The sequence below is a fragment of the Hemiscyllium ocellatum genome, chromosome 4 (genome assembly GCF_020745735.1).
Source record: "Hemiscyllium ocellatum isolate sHemOce1 chromosome 4, sHemOce1.pat.X.cur, whole genome shotgun sequence".
NCBI lineage: Eukaryota > Metazoa > Chordata > Chondrichthyes > Orectolobiformes > Hemiscylliidae > Hemiscyllium > Hemiscyllium ocellatum.
In genome coordinates, this window is record NC_083404.1 from 76,511,728 (window position 1) to 76,537,160 (window position 25,433).

Below are 25,433 nucleotides of genomic sequence, written 5' to 3' on the forward strand. Positions count from 1 at the left end.
TGAGGTCTGCAGATGCTGGAGATCACAGCTGCAAATGTGTTGCTGGTCAAAGCACAGCAGGCCAGGCAGCATCTCAGGAATAGAGAATTCGACGTTTCGAGCATAAGCCCTTCATCAGGAATAAGAGAGAGAGAGAGCCAAGCAGGCTAAGATAAAGGGTAGGGAGGAGGGACTAGGGGGAGGGGCGATGGAGGTGGGATAGGTGGAAGGAGGTCATGGTGAGGGTGATAGGCCGGAGTGGGGTGGGGGCGGAGAGGTCAGGAAGAGGATTGCAGGTTAGGTGGGCGGTGCTGAGTTGAGGGAACCGACTGAGACAAGGTGGGGGGAGGGGAAATGAGGAAACTGGAGAAATCTGAATTCATACCTTGTGGTTGGAGGGTTCCCAGGCGGAAGATGAGGCGCTCCTCCTCCAGCCGTCGTGTTGTTGTGTTCTGCCGGTGGAGGAGTCCAAGGACCTGCATGGACTCAACACAGACATCTATTATAAACCGACTGACTCCCACAGCTACCTGGACTACACCTCCTCCCACCCTGCCCCCTGTAAAAATGCCATCCCATATTCCCAATTCCTTCGTCTCCGCCGCATCTGCTCCCAGGAGGACCAATTCCAACACCGCACAGCCCAGATGGCCTCCTTCTTCAAGGACCGCAGATTCCCCCCAGACGTGATCGACGATGCCCTCCACCGCATCTCCTCCACTTCCCGCTCCTCCGCCCTTGAGCCCCGCTCCTCCAACCGCCACCAAGACAGAACCCCACTGGTTCTCACCTACCACCCCACCAACCTCCGCATACAACGTATCATCCGCCGCCATTTCCGCCACCTCCAAACGGACCCCACCACCAAGGATATATTTCCCTCCCCTCCCCTATCAGCGTTCCGCAAGGACCACTCCCTTCGTGACTCCCTCGTCAGATCCACACCCCCCACCAACCCAACTTCCACCCCCGGCACCTTCCCCTGCAACCGCAGGAAATGTAAAACTTGCGCCCACACCTCCACACTCACTTCCCTCCAAGGCCCCAAGGGATCCTTCCATATCCGCCACAAGTTCACCTGTACCTCCACACACATCATCTATTGCATCCGCTGCACCCGATGTGGCCTCCTCTATATTGGGGAGACAGGCCGCTTACTTGCGGAACGCTTCAGAGAACACCTCCGGGCCGCCCGAACCAACCAACCCAATCACCCCGTGGCTCAACACTTTAACTCTCCCTCCCACTCCACCGAGGACATGCAGGTCCTTGGACTCCTCCACCGGCAGAACACAACACGACGGCTGGAGGAGGAGCGCCTCATCTTCCGCCTGGGAACCCTCCAACCACAAGGTATGAATTCAGATTTCTCCAGTTTCCTCATTTCCCCTCCCCCCACCTTGTCTCAGTCTGTTCCCTCAACTCAGCACCGCCCTCCTAACCTGCAATCCTCTTCCTGACCTCTCCGCCCCCACCCCACTCCGGCCTATCACCCTCACCTTGACCTCCTTCCACCTATCCCACCTCCATCGCCCCTCCCCCTAGTCCCTCCTCCCTACCCTTTATCTTAGCCTGCTTGGCTCTCTCTCTCTCTCTTATTCCTGATGAAGGGCTTATGCTCGAAACGTCGAATTCTCTATTCCTGAGATGCTGCCTGGCCTGCTGTGCTTTGACCAGCAACACATTTGCAGCTGTATGTACTCTTTTACCACCCTTGCGGACCTTGAATTTTAGGTCATTTCCACTCGATGTAAAAGAGTTATTCCACCCATTTCATTTTCTACCCTCTGTAAGCCTGTTTAACCCCTTTATCAAATCCTGCATAATTTCATGTGTTCGAAGAGAATAATACCAGCATTTCCAACCTAGTTTTGTAACGAAACCACACTGCTCCAAACCCTGGAACCATTCTAGTAAATTTTTTGAGGACCTTGGCATCTTTCTTGAAGCACAGTGACCATCACGTGATGTCTGAGTGCCTATCCAGAGTTTTCTAAAGGTTCAACATTCCTTTCCTGATTGTGTAATCTTTGCCTCCCTTTATGTTCTTAATGTCGATAATCTTATATAATATTGAGGCCAACATTTGTCAATAGAATCTTTGAAAAAGAGTGGATAACTTGAGATCTAATTCAAACAATCTTGATTAAAAACAACATTGTTTTACACATATTCATCTGTTTCGACAAACTGTTATTAACAAAATATAACTTGTTGAAGGGAGCAATTGACCCTCGACTGTTAAGTCTTCTAGACAAGATGTATTCCTAAATGCACAGCAACAAGAATAACTTTAAACTGCCCTTCATCTTGTTGTTTGTGATGACTTTGTATGTATGTTTGCTGATGCAACAGGCACTGCATTTCAAAATAATTTGTTAGCTGAAAAGTGTTTTTGGATGCTCTTTGGTCATGTAAAACCCAGCATAAAAACATTTTTATTCTTTCTTGAATATGCAGTTATCATCTTCTTTCTTTCACCTTTACTTTATTGTTACCTGTTAGTTACCAGTGACTTGGAAAATAAGTATTGGACATTTACTTGTAACTGAAAGAAGCAATATCATTGCCTGCACTTGCAATGCATAAATTGTTCAAATAGGGCAGGATTTCATTCAATTTCTCCCATTATCTTATGAACATACAATGCTGCATAATTTGATAAGATCATAGCTGATCTGTTTTGTTTTAATTATTCATTGAATGTGCTCATTCAGCCTGGAGGATAGTCATGAATTCGTCATGTTGCTGTGTGTCTGTAGGTAAGCCATACCATTTAAGGATAGTAGATTTCCTTTCCAAAAGTACACTAATGAACCACGTGAGTTTTACAATAATCAGTAGTCACCTTGAAGGTTTCTTTTAAATTCCAAATTTTATTTATTCAATTAAAATTTCACCATATGCCATTGTGGCATTGGAACCCATCTTCCCAGAACATAACAACAATGTCTGCCCAGATTCCACATCCCCACCTACCTCCATAATCTTCCTGAACAAGAGTTTGTTTACCTCTGTCTTAAAAATATTCAATGACTTCACTTCTATCATCTGAGTCCGAGATTTCCGAAGCCATGCAATCCTCTATAGAGCGAAAACCACCTCATCTCAGTCCTAAAAAGGCAACTCCTAATTTTAAATCCTAATTCTGTACACTTCCACAAAAAGAAATGACTTTCCACTTCCACCTTGTCCATTCAGAAAATGTTCATATTGTTTTCAAGAGTGAGAGCTAGCCATGTTCCTTTTAATTAAGCCTTTTTCTAGTTACTATCTTTCTGTGTTACATACATCTATTTTTTGCCCATAAATTAATTATATTTTATGTATATTTTTAATAAAATTTTCCTCAGTTACTTCATGTCTCAATGATCTCTAAAGTTGCATCGCATTTTTCACAGTTTATAATTGACCATGAAAATTCACAACACAAAAGGAACTACTTGACTGATCACATCAGCACCAATGTTGTGAAGTAAACTTTGCACAGTATATAATTGAATTAAATATGTTCTAATATTTGATCTATTTGTAAATATGACTTCTGGCTTGAAGCACATTCTAATCAAGCAAACTCAGCAGTACCCAAGAAAAAGTTTCAATGTAATTCAACTGTTACTGTTGTTCGTGTACATATATTAAGGGAAACTAATTGAGAAAAAATGTCATTGAATATATCTTATTTAAACTTTTTGCTGTTATCTGATGGTGGCATTTTACTTTTTCACGCAAGTACTTTTATCTTGCCAATCAATTAATTAACAAATTCTAAGTTTTATGTCAAATGTGCTACCAAATTAAAAAATGAATTTATTTTGCTTGCTTGTAGACATTACAAATGAAAGAAGAGGAGAATAAACGTTTAAATCAAAGATTGGTATGTATTCTATTTGGGCCACAAAGCAAATAAATAGTTATATTTGGCCCAACTCACATCTTTAAGGACAACAGTTTCAGAATTAACCCTATCATGAGCTATTTTAATTCTACTGCTCTGTTAGAAAATCAGGGAAAGTGCAGAGAAGAGGTGAGAAAAGTACTATTACTTGCAAATTTGCAGTTGCTTCCAGACTCCTCATAAAATCAGAGTTTGCTTTTTTTTAAAAAAGAAAAACAAAAACAACTTTGTTTCTTAATATTCCTTTTTATTTTGTTAAACAATAGGTTTAATTTCTAAACAAATGCCCCACAATTCAACACAGATCATTTTCAATTGGGGATTTTTCAAATGCAAATACATGAGAATTTTGTATTTTAAAACTCCTTTTGGTGTACCCTACCATTTTATCCTGTTCTGAGAAGCTGTTTGCTCCAGATTCCAGACATATAATTATCAAAACTTTTTTGGCCTCTTCTAAAATATCCAGAAACTATTAGTGAATTTCAAATTATTGAGGAACACTCAGTTTGGAAAAGATGTATAGTGAAGTAAAATAATGCAGTTTGTATGAAGCTAGCACTTATTTGCTTGTTGAAAGTAAAATTGATTGGTTGCTAAAGAACATAAATGCCACAGCTTTTTTTTAAATATGGTGTAACAATTAATTTTGCTAACCAATTTGTAAGGTTTTTTTTTCCCTAGACTATAAATATAGTGTGAATACTAGGTAACTATAGAATATCTACCCTTTAACTGAAACCCCTAATCCTTAGAGCTATGCGAGCAGTCTATGTAAAGAGTGATGCTATGTAACTAACAAGAAAGATTGCATTTCATGTCAAGGAGATGGTGTTCGCATGGTACTGCCATTAGAACAGAAGCATGATATGCACAGCAATTTTACTTGCAATAGTACTTGTGCTGTTTGTATATTTGTGGATCCTTGATTACTGGATAAGGGAAAAATATTTTTTAAAAGAACTTTTGGGAATTTGCTGGGAAATGCACGTTTAATGAGTTTTGTTTTGTCATTGTCTTTAAAAAGTGTTGCATGTTGTAGTATCTGGCATATTTTACAGTTGAATATTTATCTGCCTGTATGTTTGTTCTAAGAATTTCAAGTTATTTTTTGTTTCCTATAGCATTGATTTGATTTTTGGATGAATATTGGGTCTTTCCATTTAAGCTTTTAAACCTAAAGTGTGTTGCTCTCATTCTAAATGAAAAACTAATTCCATAAAATATCTTAATACATCTTGCGATAATATTTTGTGATAACTTTGCTTCCTAATAGTTACGCAAAACTTCTCTATAAATCATTTTTCAAATGATATTACCACAAAATACTTTGTATCTGGGAACATTAGTCAATAAATTAAAAATATCTGAAAGAAATGGTTACTTTCACAATACTATACAATAATAAGATGAAGAATCATTAAAACAGACAGGCAGCTGCTTTATTTAATTATGTAGCACCATCAAAATAACAAGAAACAACAAATGTCAAGACTACAAAAGTCTGCATTGTAACAGACCCCAGGGTTATTCAATGTTCATCGTCTGGTGTGCTCCTATAGTGTTGGAGTGTTACGCTTCATTCTGTGAGTCTGAGTTGCTATGGAAGTATATATTTTTGCATGCACGTTGTATACTGGAGCTATGACTAGTAATGGCAGAAGCACAACAATGTTTCCAAGGTATGGCTGATAAGGAATCTCTCCACCCGTACTGCCTTCCATTGGAAGGGCTTGCAGGTTAATAGTCAATCTATTTGGCCATGTATTGAATATATTTTCTTTGACTGTCAAGATCTGGAGCAGGACCGAACCTGGACAGTCTAGCTCAGAATCAAAGAAGTTATCCATTGCGCCAATCCAGTGATATTTCAAACAATTTTTTTTTTAACCTCCATGGTTAGAATGCCCTTTGGAACTGCAGTGTGAACTGTATAATGAAACTTGTCTTCACATCTTTTCAAATCAAGTAAACATCGTAAGAAAGAAATCTGAGTTTCTCAAAGATGCTGACCAAAAGCAAGTGCTAATTTTGTTGTCATTGAGAATCCTTATACATCATCTTTAAAATTACTTTTTTTATCTCCAATTATATGAAAATCAGCGTTATCATCTCTTCAGATACCTCCAGATTTAATCATTACCTTGCAAATGTAATGTTCAGTAAAAGTGTATTTGAAATGTACAGGACACAGTACAAATGGATACAACATGAGCTAAATTGTAATCATTTCAAGTCAGCTGATAATAATGTGAAATGTAACCAAAGGGTGATGGGATACACTGCTTCAAAAGAAAATGAACATGAACAGTTAGGAATTCAACTGAACTTCAAGCCAACCTGAATTATGGTTGATAAATTCTAGGCTTTGATGGCATAGTTTTGCCAATTTTGTACCTTGCCATTCCTTGTGACATTTTTTCAGTGTTATTGACTACATTATTTCCCTATTAAATTGTTTCAGCTGGTTTATAATGAATCCTCTTAATTGGAAAGAGTTGCTAGTTCAGAATATGACTTGCTGAAAAAGACTTGTTTGTGAATGCTTTTCATCTTGCACTCATCAGAAAATTGTGCAAGAAATATCAAAGTAAAGGGAAACCAACATCTTTGCTTTGTGAAAAAAAATTGATTGGCTGGCAAGTGGAATGCACTAATTAATGATGACTGACAGTTAATTGTCCAACTTTTCTTAAATTTTAAACTGTGCCGATGACTTTAGTTGGAAAACTCATTGGTCTGGGAAATTAACCAGAATGGCTGTCACCATTTTAAGTTGGAGCAGAGGCATTGCATATGTATGCTCATTCTGTTTTGAAGGAAGATGATAATGTGCATGCAAGTACAACTGACCATCCAAAATTGTCGTCATATTTCTTCACATGCTGGAGATTATTTAGCAAATGTTGTCCTGTTGTGGAAGTACATCTAATATTGAGCAGTGTTGTGAATTTTTCAGGCACAGGCTGGTTAAATATGTTCCCTTATTTGTTGTGATCACCTGAAGGGATACACTGTTTAATATGAGCTGTCAGTCTTTGCACAGATGATCTACACACCTGCATCCTCGTGGTATTGAAATTTGTATACTAAATTACTCATCCGTGTGATGTCTTTTTGGTTGATGACAGCATTTTGCTCGTGGTGAAGCCCATCATGTTTGCACTATATAGTAGCAGTGTGAAGTAGTTAGCTTCATCTGTTGTGCAAACCTTTGGTTTAACCTGGAAGGGTAGGGTATCTCAATTACTTACTCCTCAATTCAGTATAAATTTGAATTTCTCTTTCCTTGAGTATTTTTAGTAAATGATCCTGATGAGTACAAGACAAAAATCTTCAACAAAATGTCTTTTTGCAGCAATCCTGCATTGATTTTGGCTACCATAGTGTTAAAGGTTTGGATGGTGAAGAATTTGTTAAATGTGTTCAAGACAATTTTCTTTAACAATATGTGGCTACTCCTACTAGAGAAGAAGCAAAATTACACTTTCTTTTTGGCAAGATGGCATGGCAGGTGACTGAAATCAAAGTGGGAGAACACTTTGGGTCTAGCGATTATAATTTTTACTTTCAAAGTGGTTATGGAAAAGAATAAGTCTTCCATAAAAGTTAATTTTTTTGATTGGACTAAGGCAAATTTTAATGGTATGGGACAAGAACTTCCAAAGGTTGATTGGAGTAGACTATTCGCTGGTAAAGAGATGACTGACAAGGGGGAGGCTTTCAAGAGTGTGATGGCAAGTTCAGAGGCATTATATTCCTGTAAGAGTGAAAGGCAAGGTTGGTAAGATTAAGGAACAATGGATGAATAAAGATATTGAAGTTCCGGTCAGGAATAAAAGTGAATCTTATTTTAGATTTGGTAACTTGGTTCAATCGAATCTCTTAATCAATATAAAGAATGTAGGGGCATTCTGAACAAAAAATCAGCAAGGCAAAGAGGGGATATGAGATAGCATTGGCTGATAAGGTTAAGGATGATCTAAAGATGTTTGATTAGATTCTCTACAGCGTGGGAACAGACCCTTCAGCCCAACAAGTCCATACCGACCCATTTCCCTCTGTCTATGGGCAGTTTAGCATGGCCAATTCACCTGACCTGCACATCTTTGGACTGTGGGAGGAAACCGGAGCACGCGGAGGAAACTCACGCGGATACTGGGAGAATGTGCAAACTCCCCACAGACAGTTGCCTGAGGCTGGAATTGAACCTGGGACCCTGGTGCTGTGAGGCAGCAGTGCCATCCACTGAACAACCGCGCCGTCCCCCATTAAGAGCAAGAGGGTAACTAGAGAGAGGGCAGGTCCTTTAAAGATGAAGGTAGTCTTCTTTGTGTTGAACCCCAAGAGATGGGAGAGATATTAAATTAATATTTCATGTCAGTTTTTACTGTGAAGAAAGAAATGAAGTCTAGAGAATGCAGAGAAATAAACTTTGATGTTTTGGAAACAGTTAACATTACAGAAGAGGAAGTTTGGGAAGTCTTGGAGAATATAAAGGTGGATAAATCTGCAGAACCTGATCTAACAAATTCCAGAAAACTCTGGGAAGCATGGAAGGAAATTGTGAGACCCCTTGCAGAAATATTTGCAACACCTATAACCATGGTGAGGAGCCTGATAACTGGAGAGTGGTTAATCTTGTACCTTTAAGAAAGGTTGTAAGGAGAACCTAGGGGCCTATAGACCTGTGTGACTGACATTGGTTGTGGGTAAATTATTAGAGGTGATTAATGGACATTGAGAGGGGCAAAAATTGATGAGGAATAGTCAGCATGGTTTTGTGCAAGGAGAATAGTGTCTCTCAAACTTGATTGAATTTTTTTGAGGAAATTACGAGAAAGGTTGATGAAGGCAGAGCAGTAGACATTGCTTACTCTAATAAAGCCTTCGACAAGTTTCTGCATGGTAGAGTAATTAGCAAATTAGGTCACGTGGGATTCAGGGTGGATGCATAATTGGCTTAATGGCAGGTGGTGGAGGGTTGCTTTTTGGACTGGAGGTCTGTGACCAGCAGAGTTCCACAGGATCAGGTCTGGGTCCTCTTTTTTGTTTGTCATTTACATAAATGATTTGGATGAGAATACAGGAGCCATCGTTAGTAAGTTTGGGGACAATACCAAAATTAGTGGCATAATAGATGGTGAAGAAGGTTTTCAGGGATTACAAAGGGATCTTGATCAAATGGGTCAATGGGCTGAAAATGGCAGATGGAGTTCAATCTGAATAGATGCAAGGTCTATTGTATTTTGGTAAAACGAACAAAGATAAGGCTTATATAATTAGTGGTAGGGCCATGGGTAGAATTGTACAACAGAGGGACCTAGAGGTGCAGGTACTTAATTCTTTGAAGTTTGTGCCACATATGGAGAGTGGTTAAAAAGGTATTTCTCATGCATGCCTTTGTTGCTCATTCTGTGAGCCCTCTGTCCAATTCTGGTTGTCCAGTTATAGGAGGGATATTATTAAGCTGGAGGGGGTTCAGAAGAGATTTACTAGATGTTGCAGGGTATGGAAGGTTTGAGTTATAAAGAAAGGTTGGGACATTTTTCACTAAAGTGTACTAGGTTATGTGACCTTTATAGATGTAGATGTTATAGAAGTTTATAAAATAATGAGATGTATAGATAGAGTTAATAGTAGTTGTCTTTTCCCTAGGATGGTGGATTTCAAGACGAGGGAGCACATTTTTAGGGTATGAGGAGAAAGACTTGGAAAAAAACCTGAGGGGCAATTCTTTATACAGAGGGTGGTTCGTGTGTGAGATGAACTTCCTGAGGATGTAGTGGACGTGGGTACAATTACAGCATTTAGAACATATTTGGATAAGTACATGAATAGGAAAGGTTTGGAGGGATATTGGCCAGGAGCAGGCAGGCAGGACTAGTTTAATTTGGGATTATGGTTGGCATGGATGAGTTCGACCGAAGTTTCTCTTTCTGTGCTATATGACTCTGATTCCATGACTTTGTGGATACAGAGAATGATTAAATCTGGAATTGATTATAATCCAAAATTGATTGCTATATAGAACAGTTTATATTTAAATCCTAAAGCTAAGATTGCAAAATGTTTTCCCACTATGGCTCCATTTTAACCCTTGAAAATTGCTACGACCCAAAAAATGAAGAGGAGGCAGTTAGAGAGCCATTTTGGAGGCACTCTGAGGTTTCTGAGACGAGTCTGTTAGGACACACTGATTTAATCATGCACGGACATAAACAATAACTGGCTCCCGGACCTGTTTCACCAGAAGTTTCACAGTCACTGTTGCAGGCTCCAAGTCAGCTTCCCCAGTTGCTTGCCCCACAACCACAGTAGTAATTGTGAGCTGTGACTTAGGAACTCTTATTCCAAATGAAGATTCAAGGTACTGGTTTCTCGTCCACCAACCTCGTTCCACTGCTGCAATGCCCACCCTATTACTTCAATTTTATGTATCCTTTTGCTGCATACAGTTTTCTGACTGAGGCACAGCAGAAAATCTGCCAGTTTTGTTACTGAGCTGATCAATAGGAAGTGTCCCTGAGTAATTTCTGGGAGAATGTATATATTAATTGATTTTAGCTTTTATGAATTATAAAATAGTTTTTAAAGACAGAAATTGGCATTAAGGATTGGGAGGAAGTAGCAAGTAATATTAATTTCACTTACACATCTGAACAATCTAGCCTGCTCTGGTATTCAATCAGATCAAATTTGATCTGATTGTAACCTCAAATCTACATTCTCATCTTATCCCTGATCACTTTTCACCCCCTAAAGAAGAGTCTATCTAACTTCGACTTTAAAAAAAATTTGAGGGCTCCACTTTCACTATATTGAAAAGAGACTTTTAAATAACAACACCTAGTTCACGATTTTCTAATAAAAGAAATGTTCTCTTCATGTATGCTCTGTCGAGACTTCTCAGGATCTTGTTTCATTTAAGTCACCTCTTACTTTTCAGCTCCAGCTTTCCCTCATAACATCATTACCCCTTCCCCAGTTCCAAGTATTAGTTTCGTCAACTGCAGTCTCAGCAGTGCTCTGTACAACTGAAGCACAACCTTCTCCAAATCTAGTTTTATTCAACTTCCCTCACAATAAATGACAACACATCATTAATGTTCCGAATTGCTACACCTGTATACTAACCTTTTTGGGCATGAAAACACAGATCCTTCTACTTCTCACAGCTCTGGAATTTCTTGCCATTTAGATTTTTTCCTTTTTATTCTTCCTACCAAAATGGAGAACTTCACATTTTCCCATTTTCCTTCATTTGCCACATCTTCACCCACTCTCACAACCTATCTATATTTCTTTGTAACCTCAACATCCTCTTCACAACTTGCTTTCTCTCAGCATCAAAGTTAGCAACTACATTTTTTATCCCTTCATCCATGGTATTTAAATAAATTTGACACAGTTGAGGTTCCATCGCCATACCCTGTGGCATATCACTCATTACATCTTGCTAATTTGAAAAAGAGCACTTTATGCTTATTTTCTGCACCCCATTAGCCTACAAATCCTCTGCTGATGCCAATATGCTACCCACTACACCATGAGCTTTTGTTTTTGTGAACTGCAATTGGTTTATTAAAAGTTCATTTATGAAATGCTGGCATCGCTGGCTAGACCAGCATTTACTGCCCAGCCGCAGTTGTCCTTGAAAAGGTGGTGGTGAGCTTCTGCCTTGAACTGCACTCCATTTGGTATAGGTAATAACAGTAGTACCTTTTAGGGAGGGGTGTCACCAGCTACTGGCCCTTGACCTTCTCAGTGGAAATGGTTGTAGATTAGCAAGCTGCTGTTCTCCAATGGTTCTCCTTTATCCCCAACAGATATTACCTATAATGGCACGCAGTGACTGTCTTCAACAAGAGAGTCTATCTACCAGCCCTTAGACTTACTAACAGTACCGAATTAAGCCCCCAGTTGACGCCTGTTTCTAGTTCATCTGCATCAGCCATATTCTATGGCAACAAAAGCAGGTGCAAGATTGGCTATTCACTATTGATTGACTCACCACTTGAAAGCTTTTCCACCATTCATACAGCACATGTCAGCTGTTCAATTGATTATTTTTATCTGCCTGCATGCGTGCAGCTCCAAGAACATAAGTTGAATCATGGCTCAGTGACACCATAGCCACGTTTGTATTAATTATTAAATCCATCACAATAGCAACATTATTTATTAGGTAAAAACAATGACTGCAGATGCTGGAAACCAGATTCTGGTTTAGTGGTGCTGGAAGAGCACAGCAGTTCAGGCAGCATCCGAGGAGCAGTAAAATCAATGTTTCAGGCAAAAGCCCTTCATCAGGAATAAATCAAGAACATTATTTATTGTCTACAAGTCTCACACACTGCAGCTGTTCACCAAGATGTAATCAAGTCCACAATATCCATTGGTAGAAGCAAGTATATGGAAATCCACATGAACTAGATACCCTCTCCATTTCACACATCATGTCTTAAAAACATTTCACCATAACTGTATCTTGATGGATCAAAATTACCGAATAATCATCAATCACCTCTCAAGCAGCATATTCCACCACCTCTCGCCTAACCAATTGAAGTGCTTTGTAAAGAAAAAAAGAGCTTTCATTCATTTACTTCTAATTTTGTGAAATGGTGTCCTCCACTATTTCCATCAATGGGAACAGTTTTTGTCTCTGACCAAATACCTCAAGAATATGAGACATTTGAGAGACAAGTAGGTAAATACTCAAAGGAAATGTGAAAGGGTATTGGGTTATGTAATTAGATTGTGAGCTCTGATCTGGGACCATCACCAGCCGAAACAGCAAGCTCTTGTGTTTGACTACAATATCTAAAATCTATTTGGAAAAAATCACAATGTAATAATTATGATATTTCTTAGGCTAATGTTTGACTTTTTGATTTTTCAGATGTCTCAGAGCATGTCTTCTGTATCTTCCAGACATTCTGACAAAATAGCTATTCGAGAGTAAGTATTTCCCAGTCATTAAAGTATAATGTCACTGAACTCTTTTTATAGGTATGTTTTGAAATTGTACCTGTACATTTCTTTATAATGTATGGATTTAGCTGCATAAAGAAAAACTGATTTGCATAACTGATGCTGGAAGACATCAACATACTTTTGAGGTTAGATTGTATAAGTGTTGGTTCATGAAAAAAATTTTGTTTTTGACTCTTCGTTCCTCTTCACTGTAATCCTCCACCATCAATCTCAAAAGCAGAGTCATTTAAGATATTGGCTCAGACCTTGTTATTACCAGTGTGATTAGTTACTGTTTCCGATAGACTTTCCATGGGATTTTTTTTAATGAAATTCTTGTTTCTGGAAATTCAAAACAGCATAATTCACTCCACTGGATATCTGGGATTTGTGTGAACAAGGCAAGCAATTCAATAAGCAGCTTTTTAAAAAGAAAGATAAAAGACACAGGAGTAAGGGATTCTGCCCATCAATCCATTCCTGAATTGAAAAAATTCCTGAAGAAGGGCTCATGCCCGAAATGTCGATTCTCCTGCTCCTTGGATGCTGCCTGACCTGCTACGCTTTTCCAGCAACGCATTTTCAGCTCAGATTCAATCCATTCGACAATTCAGCATGGTCGTGGCTGATCCTCTATCACAGTGTCATTCTCCTGTTCTCTCTCATACCTGTTGACACTGTTTTAGCCTCTCGAAATCTATTGAGTTCTTTCTTAAACATAGTCACTTGGCCTTCACAGTCTTCTGTCATAGACATTTCCGCAAGTTCACAGCCCTCTGAAGAGCTTTCTCCTCATCTTAGTGTAAAATGACAAGCCCAGTGTCCTAACACACAATCCCAGCACTATCAACATTTTATACTTAGTTATGATTACCTCCCATTCTTCTAAACTCTACTGAATATAAGCAAGTGAATCTAATCTCCCCTCATGACAAACCTACCGCACTGGGAATAAGTTTGATGAATGTTTGCTGCACACCCTCTTTGGGAAGTATGTCTTATTTTTTCTTGCATATGGAGACCAAAGACACAGTATTCCAAATGTGTCTTCTAAGGTCCTGTACAGCTGCAGTTAGACTTAATTTTTTCCTATACTCAAACCTCCTTACAATGAAGAGCAACATACCATGTGTCTTCCTAACTGCTTGCTGCACCTGCATGCTTGCTTTCAGTGACTGGTGTACAAGGGCACCACATTCTCTTTGTACATCAAGATTTCTAATCTGCCACTGTTTAAATGACACAGTTTTTCCTACCAAAATGGATCCACTTCATTATGACAATTGATCTAATCCCTGAGGTACTGTTGACGTTTTTACTCCCTCTTATCTGTGGAAAGTACCACTGATTTACATGGCAGTAAAAAAGACTATCTTAAGCATACACCGGTTTGTGCTGGAGGCATAAAATTGAAAATTCCATAACCTCAGGAAATGGCCTGGCCAAATATACCTGGAATTTGATGCTTAAGCAGCTTGTTTTCAACTATTGGCATGGGTTCTTATATTCCAAAGCGGTTTCTAATTTTTCTGTGAACTAATTCTCTTTGCAATCAAAAACTCCATATCCTCTCTAATAAAAATGCACCTAAGGAAGTAGAATGTGACTGGGTAAAGCCAATTCACCACACTGGCTGATAATTGAGTGACTCCATAAATTCCTGTTGCAGAAGGAACCCTCTCTAGTCACCCTAACAACTAGAAAACATAGTATGAATGACAGGAAACTGAGAACCAATGAGATAGGGGAAATGAAGGGAGCCTCATCAATAGCTGAGGCTAACTATTGGAAGCTCAAGGGAAACGCAACACCATGAGCAAGAATAGGAGTCATCAAAGAGCATAGCAGACCAGCTGTGAATCCTGTAAAAATGCAATCGAGCGTGCAAATGGTTTTAAATAAATCCTTGATTATCAAAAGAACATTAGTCATATTTTTCTAGGGTGAATCAAGTAAAGCTGCAGTGAAACTGAGGGATTGCATAGATGGTGATGTGAAGCAGCCTACAATACTCAGTGATGTTCTCCAGGTGTGCTGGCTGGTTCCATTGTCTGCCAGTGAGAAGGAAATCTCTGCCTTAATATCTCCAAACTGGTTATACCAGTGTGGAGTCTTGCTGTTCAGACTCTGAAATGCTCCAACTCTTTTCAAAGTCTGAACAAGTAGTGACAAAGTTATCTAATTATGCAGCAAACTTAGCCGACCTTCTTGTACAAAGATGTCTGGGAAAGGCAGTTCGAACAACTGGAAGTCATCTTCCAGCAAATATTGACATAATTTCTGACATAATGGTCACGAAAAGAGAATGTGCTAATACTCAAGGGACATACGTGGAACACAGTGGATTAAAGTTGAATATTGCCCTGGACTACATAGGTAGAAGCAGAAGCACATCTCCCCATATACAACAACAAGGAACATGTTCTTCATCATGCACTGCAGCTGCATCATTAATGACGACAGGGACTAGTTTAGTTTGGGCTTATGTTCGGCATGGGCTGGTTGGAGCGAAGGGTCTGTGTCCGTGCTGTATGAGTATGGCACTATGATTTTGAAAAGCTCCGTGAGCCTTTGTTTGTAGCTCCAAATTTTAAACAAGCATACAAGGTGATGTGAGGGACATTGCAGTAAGGGCTGTTTTCCTTATTGATGTCAAATCTGAAACAAGATCAATTGAATACTTCTCCAACAGAACTGAATAAACATCAAAAATGGTAATCAACAGTAGAGAAGGAAACATTGATTTAATTGAAAGCACATTAGCTTTCGGAGCTTCGCTCCTTCATCAGGTGATAGTGGAGTGTAGTTTTAAGGGAGCTCAAACTGCAACTTCTGGATTTTCACATTTAGCTGCATTTGTGTTTCACAGAAGTTGCTTTTCAATATGGTGATTTAATGATTGAGAGTACTGATAGCTTTTTCATTATTTCTACAGAATCTGGGTCATTGGCCTTTTGCTCAGGAATGTCAGACATTGATTTCTTTTTCACCTTTTGATTTGCTGGCTTAGATTACTGAACTTTATTAGTGGTCACCTGCAAACTAGCTTGTCTTGATTTCCTGTGACTTGGATTATTGATGTTTTATTATTTATTTATCTGAGACGGTAAATAAAATTATTTCCTCCTGACCAGATAGTGAAGGGGTTTGAGTTACTGAATTGTCTCATTTATTTACATGCCATTGAAATAAATTAACTTGATCAGTTCTCACTTCAGCCTCTGGGTGGAGTGATTCACTTCTACATAAGGGAACAGTCAGCAAGAATAGCTCCTCTGGTATGAAAATTGAGAAAACTTGTGTTACAAAATTGGAACAGAGTCCTTCAGGAAAGCATTTGGACTAACATTTGGAACAAGGTCATATTTAAATCATTTGCAAAAGTACACTTGAGTTAATGCTTCGATGTAACCTGTCGGTAGAAATGAAAACAATACAAGTTAATATTGGACAATTCAAACCGGACATTTGCTATTGATATGAATTTTGCAAGTCAGGTCTTGCTTTGCCTGATACAATGATTCAGAACTAAAATAAGCTTTAATAGCTGACTTGGATGTGCTATTAACCAACATTGAAACCATCAGAATGTTTATTATTTCATCTTTCTGTACATTTTTATTTTCCTATCATTTGTTCTAAAATCTGGTTATTAACATTTTGATCATTACACAATGGCAGCGATACTCCCTAGCCTTTTAACTATTGGGGGAAGATGGGAGTGCAGAGAGGAGAGATAAAGTCCATTTGCCCCTTCAGAAAATCTTTGAATCAGAGCAATGTGATCAGTACAATGTGAAAGTTTCAGGTTTCAGTTGTTGACAGGACCACCTTGGGTATCTTTCTGCCTTGCTTGCAGCCTATCACTAAGAAAATAAATTTCTGCTGCATCACTAAACTATGCTGTTACTCATAGCTCAACATCTCTCACCACTTGCCATGAGCTTCTATTTTTAATCTGCTTCCATCAATGATGTCTGTTATTAACCTCAAACACATCCTCTTTTTGTACAATAGTCTCTTTTTTTTTTGTCCCCCCCAATGTTTCCAACTTGTTGGAATAGCTTTATTAATCTTGTTAAGATCAAAACTGTTTTTCCACTCCACTTTATTCTGTATTTAGTTTCTCTGCAAAATCTGTTGTTTCCACTCCATTCTGATGATAGTTACTGTGTAGGCTATCCTTAACCGGAAATGGATTCCATGGCCCTTAAAATATGAATCCTTTTCAGCTGACCAACCCTCTGGCCACATAATATTTCAATTTTCCTTTCTACATCCTGCCAAACTTTATGCATGAGATGCAATGCACAGACTACCACCAATTAGATGGTATTTTTAAATCCATTATTGTTTCAACCAGGTGTAAATATGGAAGGGTAAATAAATATTTTTAATAGTGAAATTGTTATATCAAGTTTTCCATTTTTAACAGAAACATTCAATATGTACTAGGACATGCATTACCGCTATGAAGAATAAACCGCGTTAAAGAGGTTACTTTAAACTAACATCTTGATGTTGGTTAATGTATTATAAATTATGACATTTACTAAAATTCTAAAAGATTATTTTGCAATAACGTGAACAAACAAGATACAAGACCAGGGGGGATGCTCTTTTAAATGGTGTTTTTTATCTAAAGGTATTATATATTGCAGTGTTGACCTTGAGTCTTGGTGGAGGTTGTGGCTGGTTCTTCAAAAGATTTTTAAATTGATTCTCAGAAGTCTTGTCCTTGAGTAGTAGTGTCCCTCCCTCTGATGTCAGAAGATACAGGTTCAAGGATGTTGTGGCTATGGAGGTGTATCACAACACATCCAAAATATTTTTTTTAAAAATTCAAGAAAACACTGGTAAATGGAAGTGATGGGCTGATTAGGGGGGAGAAAGGGAATTTTCATCTCTGAGTAGAAGGCATAGTTGAAGTATTTAATTAACACTTCGTATCTATATTTATTTAGACAGAAGTTATTACCCATATCACTGAAAAAGAGGAGATAGCTCAGGGACTTGAAATCTTTAAGCTTGGTAGAGTTATTCATCTGTATTTAAATTTGATATGGGAGCAGGACTGGATGAGATCCATCTAAAGATAATGAAGTGAGAGTGGAAATTTTAGAGGCACTCACCATAAGTTTCCAAACTTGCTTCGACTCGCATGATTCCAGTGCACTAGAGAATTGCTGATGTGATATTCTTGTTCAGGAAAGGTTGTAAATATCATCCCAACAACTTTAAGTCAATCAGTTTAACCTCCAGTGACACTTAGAGAAATGTTAATTTGGAACAAAAGTAATTGTTGAGCAAATGTGAGTTAGTTAAGGAAATCTAGTTTCCAGTTCTTGAAGATAAATTCTATTTATCAAATTTGCTAGAGTTTTTTGATGTAGTTACAGAATGTTTAAATCCCAAAGCCATTTGATGTATTAATTTCTAAAAGGCTTTTGACACACTACAGCACAATGGACAAAGCACTTTTAGAATGCTTAGGTCAACAGGAGCAACATTGACAAATTGACTATGTGAAAGAAATCAAAGACTGATAGTGAACTATTGTTTTTTGAGACTGAAGGAAGGTTTATGGTGGATGTTGCCAATATCAGTTTTAATACCTCTGCTCCTCATGATCTATGTTAATATATTAGACTGCAGTGGAGGGGCACAATAATAGAGTTTATACATTAAAGTATGATATTGTGATAAGTTGAAAGCCTCAAGAATCTGTACTGATTTTCTGAAGAAACTTTGATCTTTTGAAGCAAAATCTTTCCTTTAGTTATGCTTTGATTATAAAACTAGGAAAATGAACATGGATAACTAAAACATGCTCAGTATTCATGGAGTATCCAGTGCAATTTGAGCAATTGGTGACAAGAGTAATTGATTACTATGATAGAAAAAAGTACTTTTTTAATCTAAGTCCACAAATCCTACGTACCTTCCAAAATTAGTGGCCATCTTCATTTTTTTTGGAACAAGCTTTTTATTTTCAGTCATTTATGACATATGCTTTGTTGGCAATGTGTATTTATCACAAGTTCCATATTGCTCCCTAAACTACTGTTGTTCATTGGTGAAAGTACGACCAAAATGTGTTGCTAAAGGTCATATGTTTTGAACTAACAGATAAAGGGGCAACAAAATATACCACCCAAGACTTGTAGAGAAACTTGACAGTGATTCCATTCTCCTGTTCTCCCTCTTGGAAGTCATAGTTCCAGGAGATGCTATCAAATAAATCTTGCTGAGTTGTTGCAGTGTACTTTGTGGGTAATACACTGAACAATCATGGCTTTCAGATAGAGGAAGAAGTGAATATCTAAGATGATAGATAAGATTCCAATCAAGTGGATTGCGTTGGCATGGATGGTGTTAAGTTTCTTAAATAATTTGGCATGTAATTATCTAATCATTTGGAATATATTCCATCTTGCTCCTGGTTTTTACCTTCCCTGTGAACAATTGGATATGTTTTCAGGAGCCAGGGGGTGAGTTATTTGCCACAGCATACCTAACCTTTGACTTGAACTTTAAATTGGAATGTTTACTTGCAAGTTCAGTTAAACTTCTGGTCATTCGTGTGCATCTCTTTTGCCCCAGGATTTTGATGAGGATGATGAAGCATTCAACAATGGTAATGCCATTTAATGTCCGTGGGATATAATTTGACAAAAGGTTTTTAAGTAAATGTACTGACTTATAACCAGTTTGGAATTTGATTAAAACTTCGTGAAATTCCGATTTACTGTTGATATTTTATTACTTTCTCTTATAGTTTCCAAGTTGGGGATTTAGTACTTATTATCTTGGATGAACGTCATGATAACTACGTTCTATTTACCGTTGGCCCAACCCTTTATTTCTTACATTCAGAGTCACTGGGAGCACTAGATCTTAAGCCAGGTGAGTAATTTTTATGCATTTAATATAGAGCATCCATACAGAGTTATTCTTTCTACGTGTATGTGCATGTTCTTTATTTTTGCATGCACTTCAGTTATTTTCAGGTCATAATAGTCATTGAATTGTGTAATTATATTTCAATCAGCGGTCCATGTTCTGTTTATGTTGTAGAAACCTTCAATACGAATAGTAAGTAAATAACTAAATTGTGGCTTGTATGCAGATTGCAAGGTTTTCTGTGATCTTAAAATTTTTTTAGTTTTAAAAATTTGCTAGCATTTCCTAATTGTATACATTTAACAGGCATTGAATGGATGATACTGGGACCTTTCCCAAAAACAAGTTATTATTAAAATAATTTTCTAAGCAGCCACTGAACCGATGGCTAAATGTCTGTACTGTGTTATCTGACTCCACCTACACCTCCAGATAACATTTTTATTTGTGAGCCTCATTTTACAGAAATTGAAAATTGTAGAGAGCAGGTGTGGGTTGTTTGTGACACTTAATATTCACTCTCATTTGACCTCTCAAGCTGATTTTGAATTCAGGTTGTCAGGCACATGCAAATTTGTCACTCTGAACTTCTCTACAAGCTGTGCTGTGACAATCTAGAGTTGGTACTCCTTGAAATCAGCAAGTTTTAAATTTTCCCACATCCTTGTTGCTGTTGACTAAGATTTACTGGGTTTTATGACAATAAAATAGCATAAGTGCATTCAGCCAAATGACCAGTCTCCATACTGAAAAGTTCTGCATCTTTAACAGACGCCCTATAAAAATGTTTTTATAGTCATATTATTAAATCATAAATGAGATTTTTTGAATTTGATAATATATTGTAATAACTTACACCAACAGATACAGAGGAATAAGTCTATAAGGAAAGGTCCAAACATTATAGAATTGTTATAATTTGGGATTTTAATAATCAGAATATAGATTGGAATTGATGTATGTAAAGGGCAGAGAGGGGAAGACATTCCTAGATTCTGACCAGGATAATTTTCTATAGCAGCATGTGTCCAGCCCAAAAACATGATCAAATTGAGGTAAATAAAATGCTAAAGGGAGTTGACAAACTAGGTGTATAAAGGCTGTTTATTCATGCAGGGCAATCTAGAACAAGAGGTCATAGTTTTAGAGTAAAGGGTAGCATACTTGAAAAAAGAATGAGGAGAAATTACTTCTCTCAAAAGATCATGAATCTGTGGAATTCTGTGTGTGTGTTGTGATAGCAGGACATTTGATGAGATAAATTTTTAGTTGGTAATGAATGGATTGAAGAATTGTAGAGAGGAAAATGAAGTTGGGATAGGGATGAGATTAATCATGATCATAATAAATGGCAGAGCAGCTCAAGGGACTGAATTGCCTACTCCTGCTCCTAGTTCTTACATTCTTAGCTTATGCTCTCTCGCTGTATACATCTTAACCAAATAGACAGACAGTCTAATAGACTATCTGTTTAAGTGATATGGCTTTCATCAATGAATACCTGACTGCAAAACCTGTGTCAATGGTGCTAAGTGTGTAAAAATGCTGAAGCATATAGCATTAGCTACAAGGCCTTATTGATTGAGATTCTTACTAAGATGAGTGATGGCACAGAGGCACATTGAGCGCTGGCTGAGACTAGTGTTGTACAGTGATGAAATATTGAACATATGATCTCATGATGTAATACTGAACAGATCAGATCTCTCGATGAAACATGTCTTGATAGATCAGGTGTTAAATTTTTGAAGTAGGTTACTATGGTGGCTAATCACTAAAACATTTGCATGAGGCTGCAGATGTTCTTTAACAGTTAAACATAACTTTTGGATTTTTTTTGTGAAGTAAAAACAGTTAGAAAGGTCTTCCCACGAACAGCAAAAAAAAAGTTTCAACCGGAAGGGAAAAGGATGAGATTCTGAGGAGAGAATATAGGAAATTAGGCAGGAGTTTAAAAGTAGGTCCACAAGGGTAGTGATATCTGGATTGCTCTCGGTGCCACAAGGTTTGGGTGAGGGAAGATCATGGAGATTGGAATGGGACCCAGGAAGGCAGTGAATGGGCCAAGGACAGGCAGATAGAGTTTAATTTAGATAAGTTTGAAGTGCTGCATTTTGGAAAGGCAAATGGCTCAGGGGTTAGCACTGCTGCATCACAGCACCAGAGACCCAGGTTCGATTCCACCCTTGGACGACTGTCTGCATGGAGTTCGCGCATTCTCCCCATGTCTGTGTGGGTTTCCTCCCACAGTCCAAAGATTTGTGGGTCAGGTGAATTGGCCATGTTAAATTTCCCAAAGTCATAGCTGTGTGGGTCTGGGTGGCTTACTCTTCGGAGGGTCGGTGTGGACTTGTTGGGCCGAAGGGCCTGTTTCGCACTGTAGGAAATCTAATCTAAACAAAAATCAGGGTAGAACTTATTCACTTAATGGTAAGGTCCTGCGTAGTGTTGCTGAACAAAGAGACTTTGGTGTGCAGGTTCATAATTCCTTAAAAGTAGAAACGTCGCAGGTAGATAGGATAGTGAAGAAGCCATTTGGTATGCTTGCCTTTATCGGTCAGTTCATTGAATAAAAGAGTTGGAAGATCATGTTGTAACTGTACAGGACATTGGTTAGGCCACTTTTGGAATGTTGCATGCAATTTGGGTCTCCTTCCTATTGGAAAGATGTTGTGAAACTCGAAAGGGTTCAGAAAAGATTTACAAGGATGTTGCCAGGGTTGGAGGATTTGACCTATAGGGAGGGGCTGAATAGTCTAGGGCTGTTTTCCCTGGAGCGTCAGAGGCTGAGGAGTGACCTTATAGAAGTTTATAAAATCATGAGGGGCATGGATAGGGTAAATAGTCAAAGCCTTTTTCCTGGAGTGGGAGAGTCCAAAACTACAGGGCATTGGTTTAGGGTGAGAGGGGAAAGATATAAAAGGGACCTAAGGGGCAACTTCTTCATACCGGGTGGTGCGTGTATGGAATGAGCTGCCAGTGGAAGTGGTGGAGACTGATACAATTACAACATTTAGGGTAGCACGGTGGCTCAGTGGTTAGCACTGCTGTCTCACAGTGCCAAGGACCCAGTTTCAATTCCCATCTTGGGCAACTGTCTGTGTAGAGTTTGCACGTTCTCCCAGTGTCTGCGTGGGTTTCCTCCCACAGTCCAAAAGATGTGCAGGTTAGGTGAATCGGCCATGCTAAATTGCCTGTAGTATTAGGTGCATTGGTCAAGGGTAAATATAGGGGAACGGGTTTGGGTGGGTTGCTCTTTGGAGGGTCGGCATGGATTTGTTGAGCCGAAGGGCCTGTTTAATTCTGTAGGGAATCTAATCTAATCTAATTTAAAAGGCAGCTAGATGGGTATGTGCATAAGAAGGGTTTAGAGAGATATGGGCCAAATAGTGGAGAATGGGACTAAGAGAGATTTGGATATCTGTTTGGCTTGGATGAATTAGATCAAAGGGTCTATATCTCTATGACTCTATGGTTCTACGGTTACTCCTCTATTGAAATACTGCATTCAATTCTGGTTCCCTCCTATAGGAAAGATATTTGACAGTATATTCCTGGTAGGGTGAAAGGGAATGCTGAATGACTAAAGAAATTGAGGATTTGGTTAAGAAAAAGAAGGAACGATATGTCGGGTGTAGACAGGATAGATCGAGTGAATCTTTGGAAGATTATAAAGGCAGTAGGAGTTTACATAAGGAAATCATGAGGGCAGAAAGGGGACATGAGATAGCTTTGGCAAATAGAATTGAGGAGAATCCAAAGGATTTTTACAAATATATTAAGGACAAAAGAGTAACTACGGAGACAATAGGGCCCTTCAAAGATCAGCAAGGCGGCCTTTGTGTGAAGCCGCAGGAGTTGTGGGAGACACTAAATGAGTATTTTGCATCAGTATTTACTGTGGAAAAGGACATAGAAAATATGAAATGTAGGGAAATAGATGGTGACATCTTGCAAAATGTCCATATTACAGAGGAGGAAGTGCTGGATGTCTTGAAAGTGGATAAATCTCCAGGACCTGATCAGGTGTACCCAAGAACTCTGTGGGAAGCAAGAGAAGTGATTGTGTGGGAAATAATGTCTCACAAACTTGATTGAGTTTTTTGAAGAATTAGCAGAGGATTGATGAGGGCAGAGTGGTAGACGTAATCTATATGGACTTCAATAAGGCGTTCAACAAGGTTCCCCATGGGAGACTGGTTAGCAAGATTGGTTCTCATGGAATACAGGGAGAACTAGCCATTTAGATACAGAACTGGCTCAAAGATAGAAGACAGAGGGTGGGGGTGGAAGGTTGTTTTTCAGACTGGAGGCCTGTGACCAGTGGAGTGCAGCAAGGATCGGTGCTGGGCCCTCTACTTGTTGTCATTTACATAAATGATTTGGATGCAAGCATAAGAGGTATAGTTAGTAAGTTTGATGACCCCAAAATTGGAGGTATAGTGGACAGCAAAGAAGGTTACACTCCGATTACAACAGGATCTTGATCAGATGGGCCAATGGGCTGAGAAGTGGCAGATGGAGTTTAATTTGGATAAGTGAGGTGCTACATTTTGTGAAAGCAAGTATTAGCAGGACTTATAGACTTAATGGTAAGGTCCTGGGGTGTGTTGCTGAACAAAGGGACCTTGGAGTGCAGGTTCATAGCTCCTTGAAAGTGGAGTCGCAGGTAGATAGGATAGTGAAGAAGGTGTTTTGGTATGCTTTCCTTTATTGGTCAGAGTATTGAGTATGGGAGTTGGGAGGTCATTTTGCAGCTGTGAGGTCATTGGTTAGGCCACTGTTGGAATATTGTATGCAATTCTGGTCTCCTCCCTATCAGAAAGATATGAAACTTGAAAGAGTTCAGAAAGAGGCTGAGGGGTGACCTTACAGAAGTTTATAAAATCATGAGGGTGTGGATAGGATAAATAGACAAAGTCTTTTCCATAGGGTGGGTGGGTTCAGAACTGTAGGGCATAGGTTTAGGGTGACAGTGGAAGATATAAAAGAGATCTAAGGGGCAACATTTTCATGCAGTGGGTGGCATGTGTATGGAATGAGCTGCCAGAGAAAGTGGCAGAGGTGAGTACAATTGCAGCATTTAAAAGGCACCTGGGAATATGAATAGGAAGGGCTTGGAGGGATATGGGCCGGGTGCTGGCAGGTGGGACGAGATCAGATTGGGATATCTGGTCAGCATGGACAAATTGGACCGAAGAGTCTGTTTCTATGCAGTACCTCTCTATGACTTTATGTTGTGAAACTTGAAAGGGTTCAGAAAATATTGACAAGGCAGTTGCCAAGGTTGGTGGGTTTGAGCTCAAAGGAGAGGCTAAATAGACTGGGGGCTATTTTCCCTGAAGTGTCAGAGGCTGAGGGGCGACCTTAATAGAGGTTTATAAAATCATAACTGGCATGGATAGGATAAATAGACAAGGTCTCTTCCCTGGGTTGGGTAGTATAATTGCAGCATTTAAAAGGCATCTGAATGACTATATGAATAGGAACGGTTCAGAGAGGTATGGGCCAAATCCTGGCAAATGGAACTAGATTTAATTAGGATATCTGGTCGGCATGGAAGAGTTGGACTGAAGGGTCCGTTTCCGTGCTGTATCTCTCTGTGCTTCTATGTGCTGTTACGCAGAGTGAGCTATTCTTCTCATCTTTCTAGGTCAGCTTCATATACATTGCT

The 25,433-nt window shown here is 38.9% G+C and overlaps 1 protein-coding gene across 4 annotated transcripts in view; it reads left to right on the top strand.

The window, feature by feature from the left end:
• The window catches only part of rb1cc1 (RB1-inducible coiled-coil 1), a 212,872-nt gene that overhangs the window by 147,833 nt on the left and 39,606 nt on the right, over nucleotides 1-25,433 (top strand). For 3 of the 4 annotated variants that reach the window (XM_060823471.1, XM_060823473.1, XM_060823472.1), the window contains 3 exons: nucleotides 3,809-3,856; nucleotides 12,783-12,841; nucleotides 19,635-19,762. In XM_060823471.1, the coding sequence (XP_060679454.1) occupies nucleotides 3,809-3,856; nucleotides 12,783-12,841; nucleotides 19,635-19,762 (235 nt within the window). The remainder of the gene's footprint in view (nucleotides 1-3,808; nucleotides 3,857-12,782; nucleotides 12,842-19,634; nucleotides 19,763-25,433) is intronic. The other variant, XM_060823474.1, reaches the window with a different exon arrangement.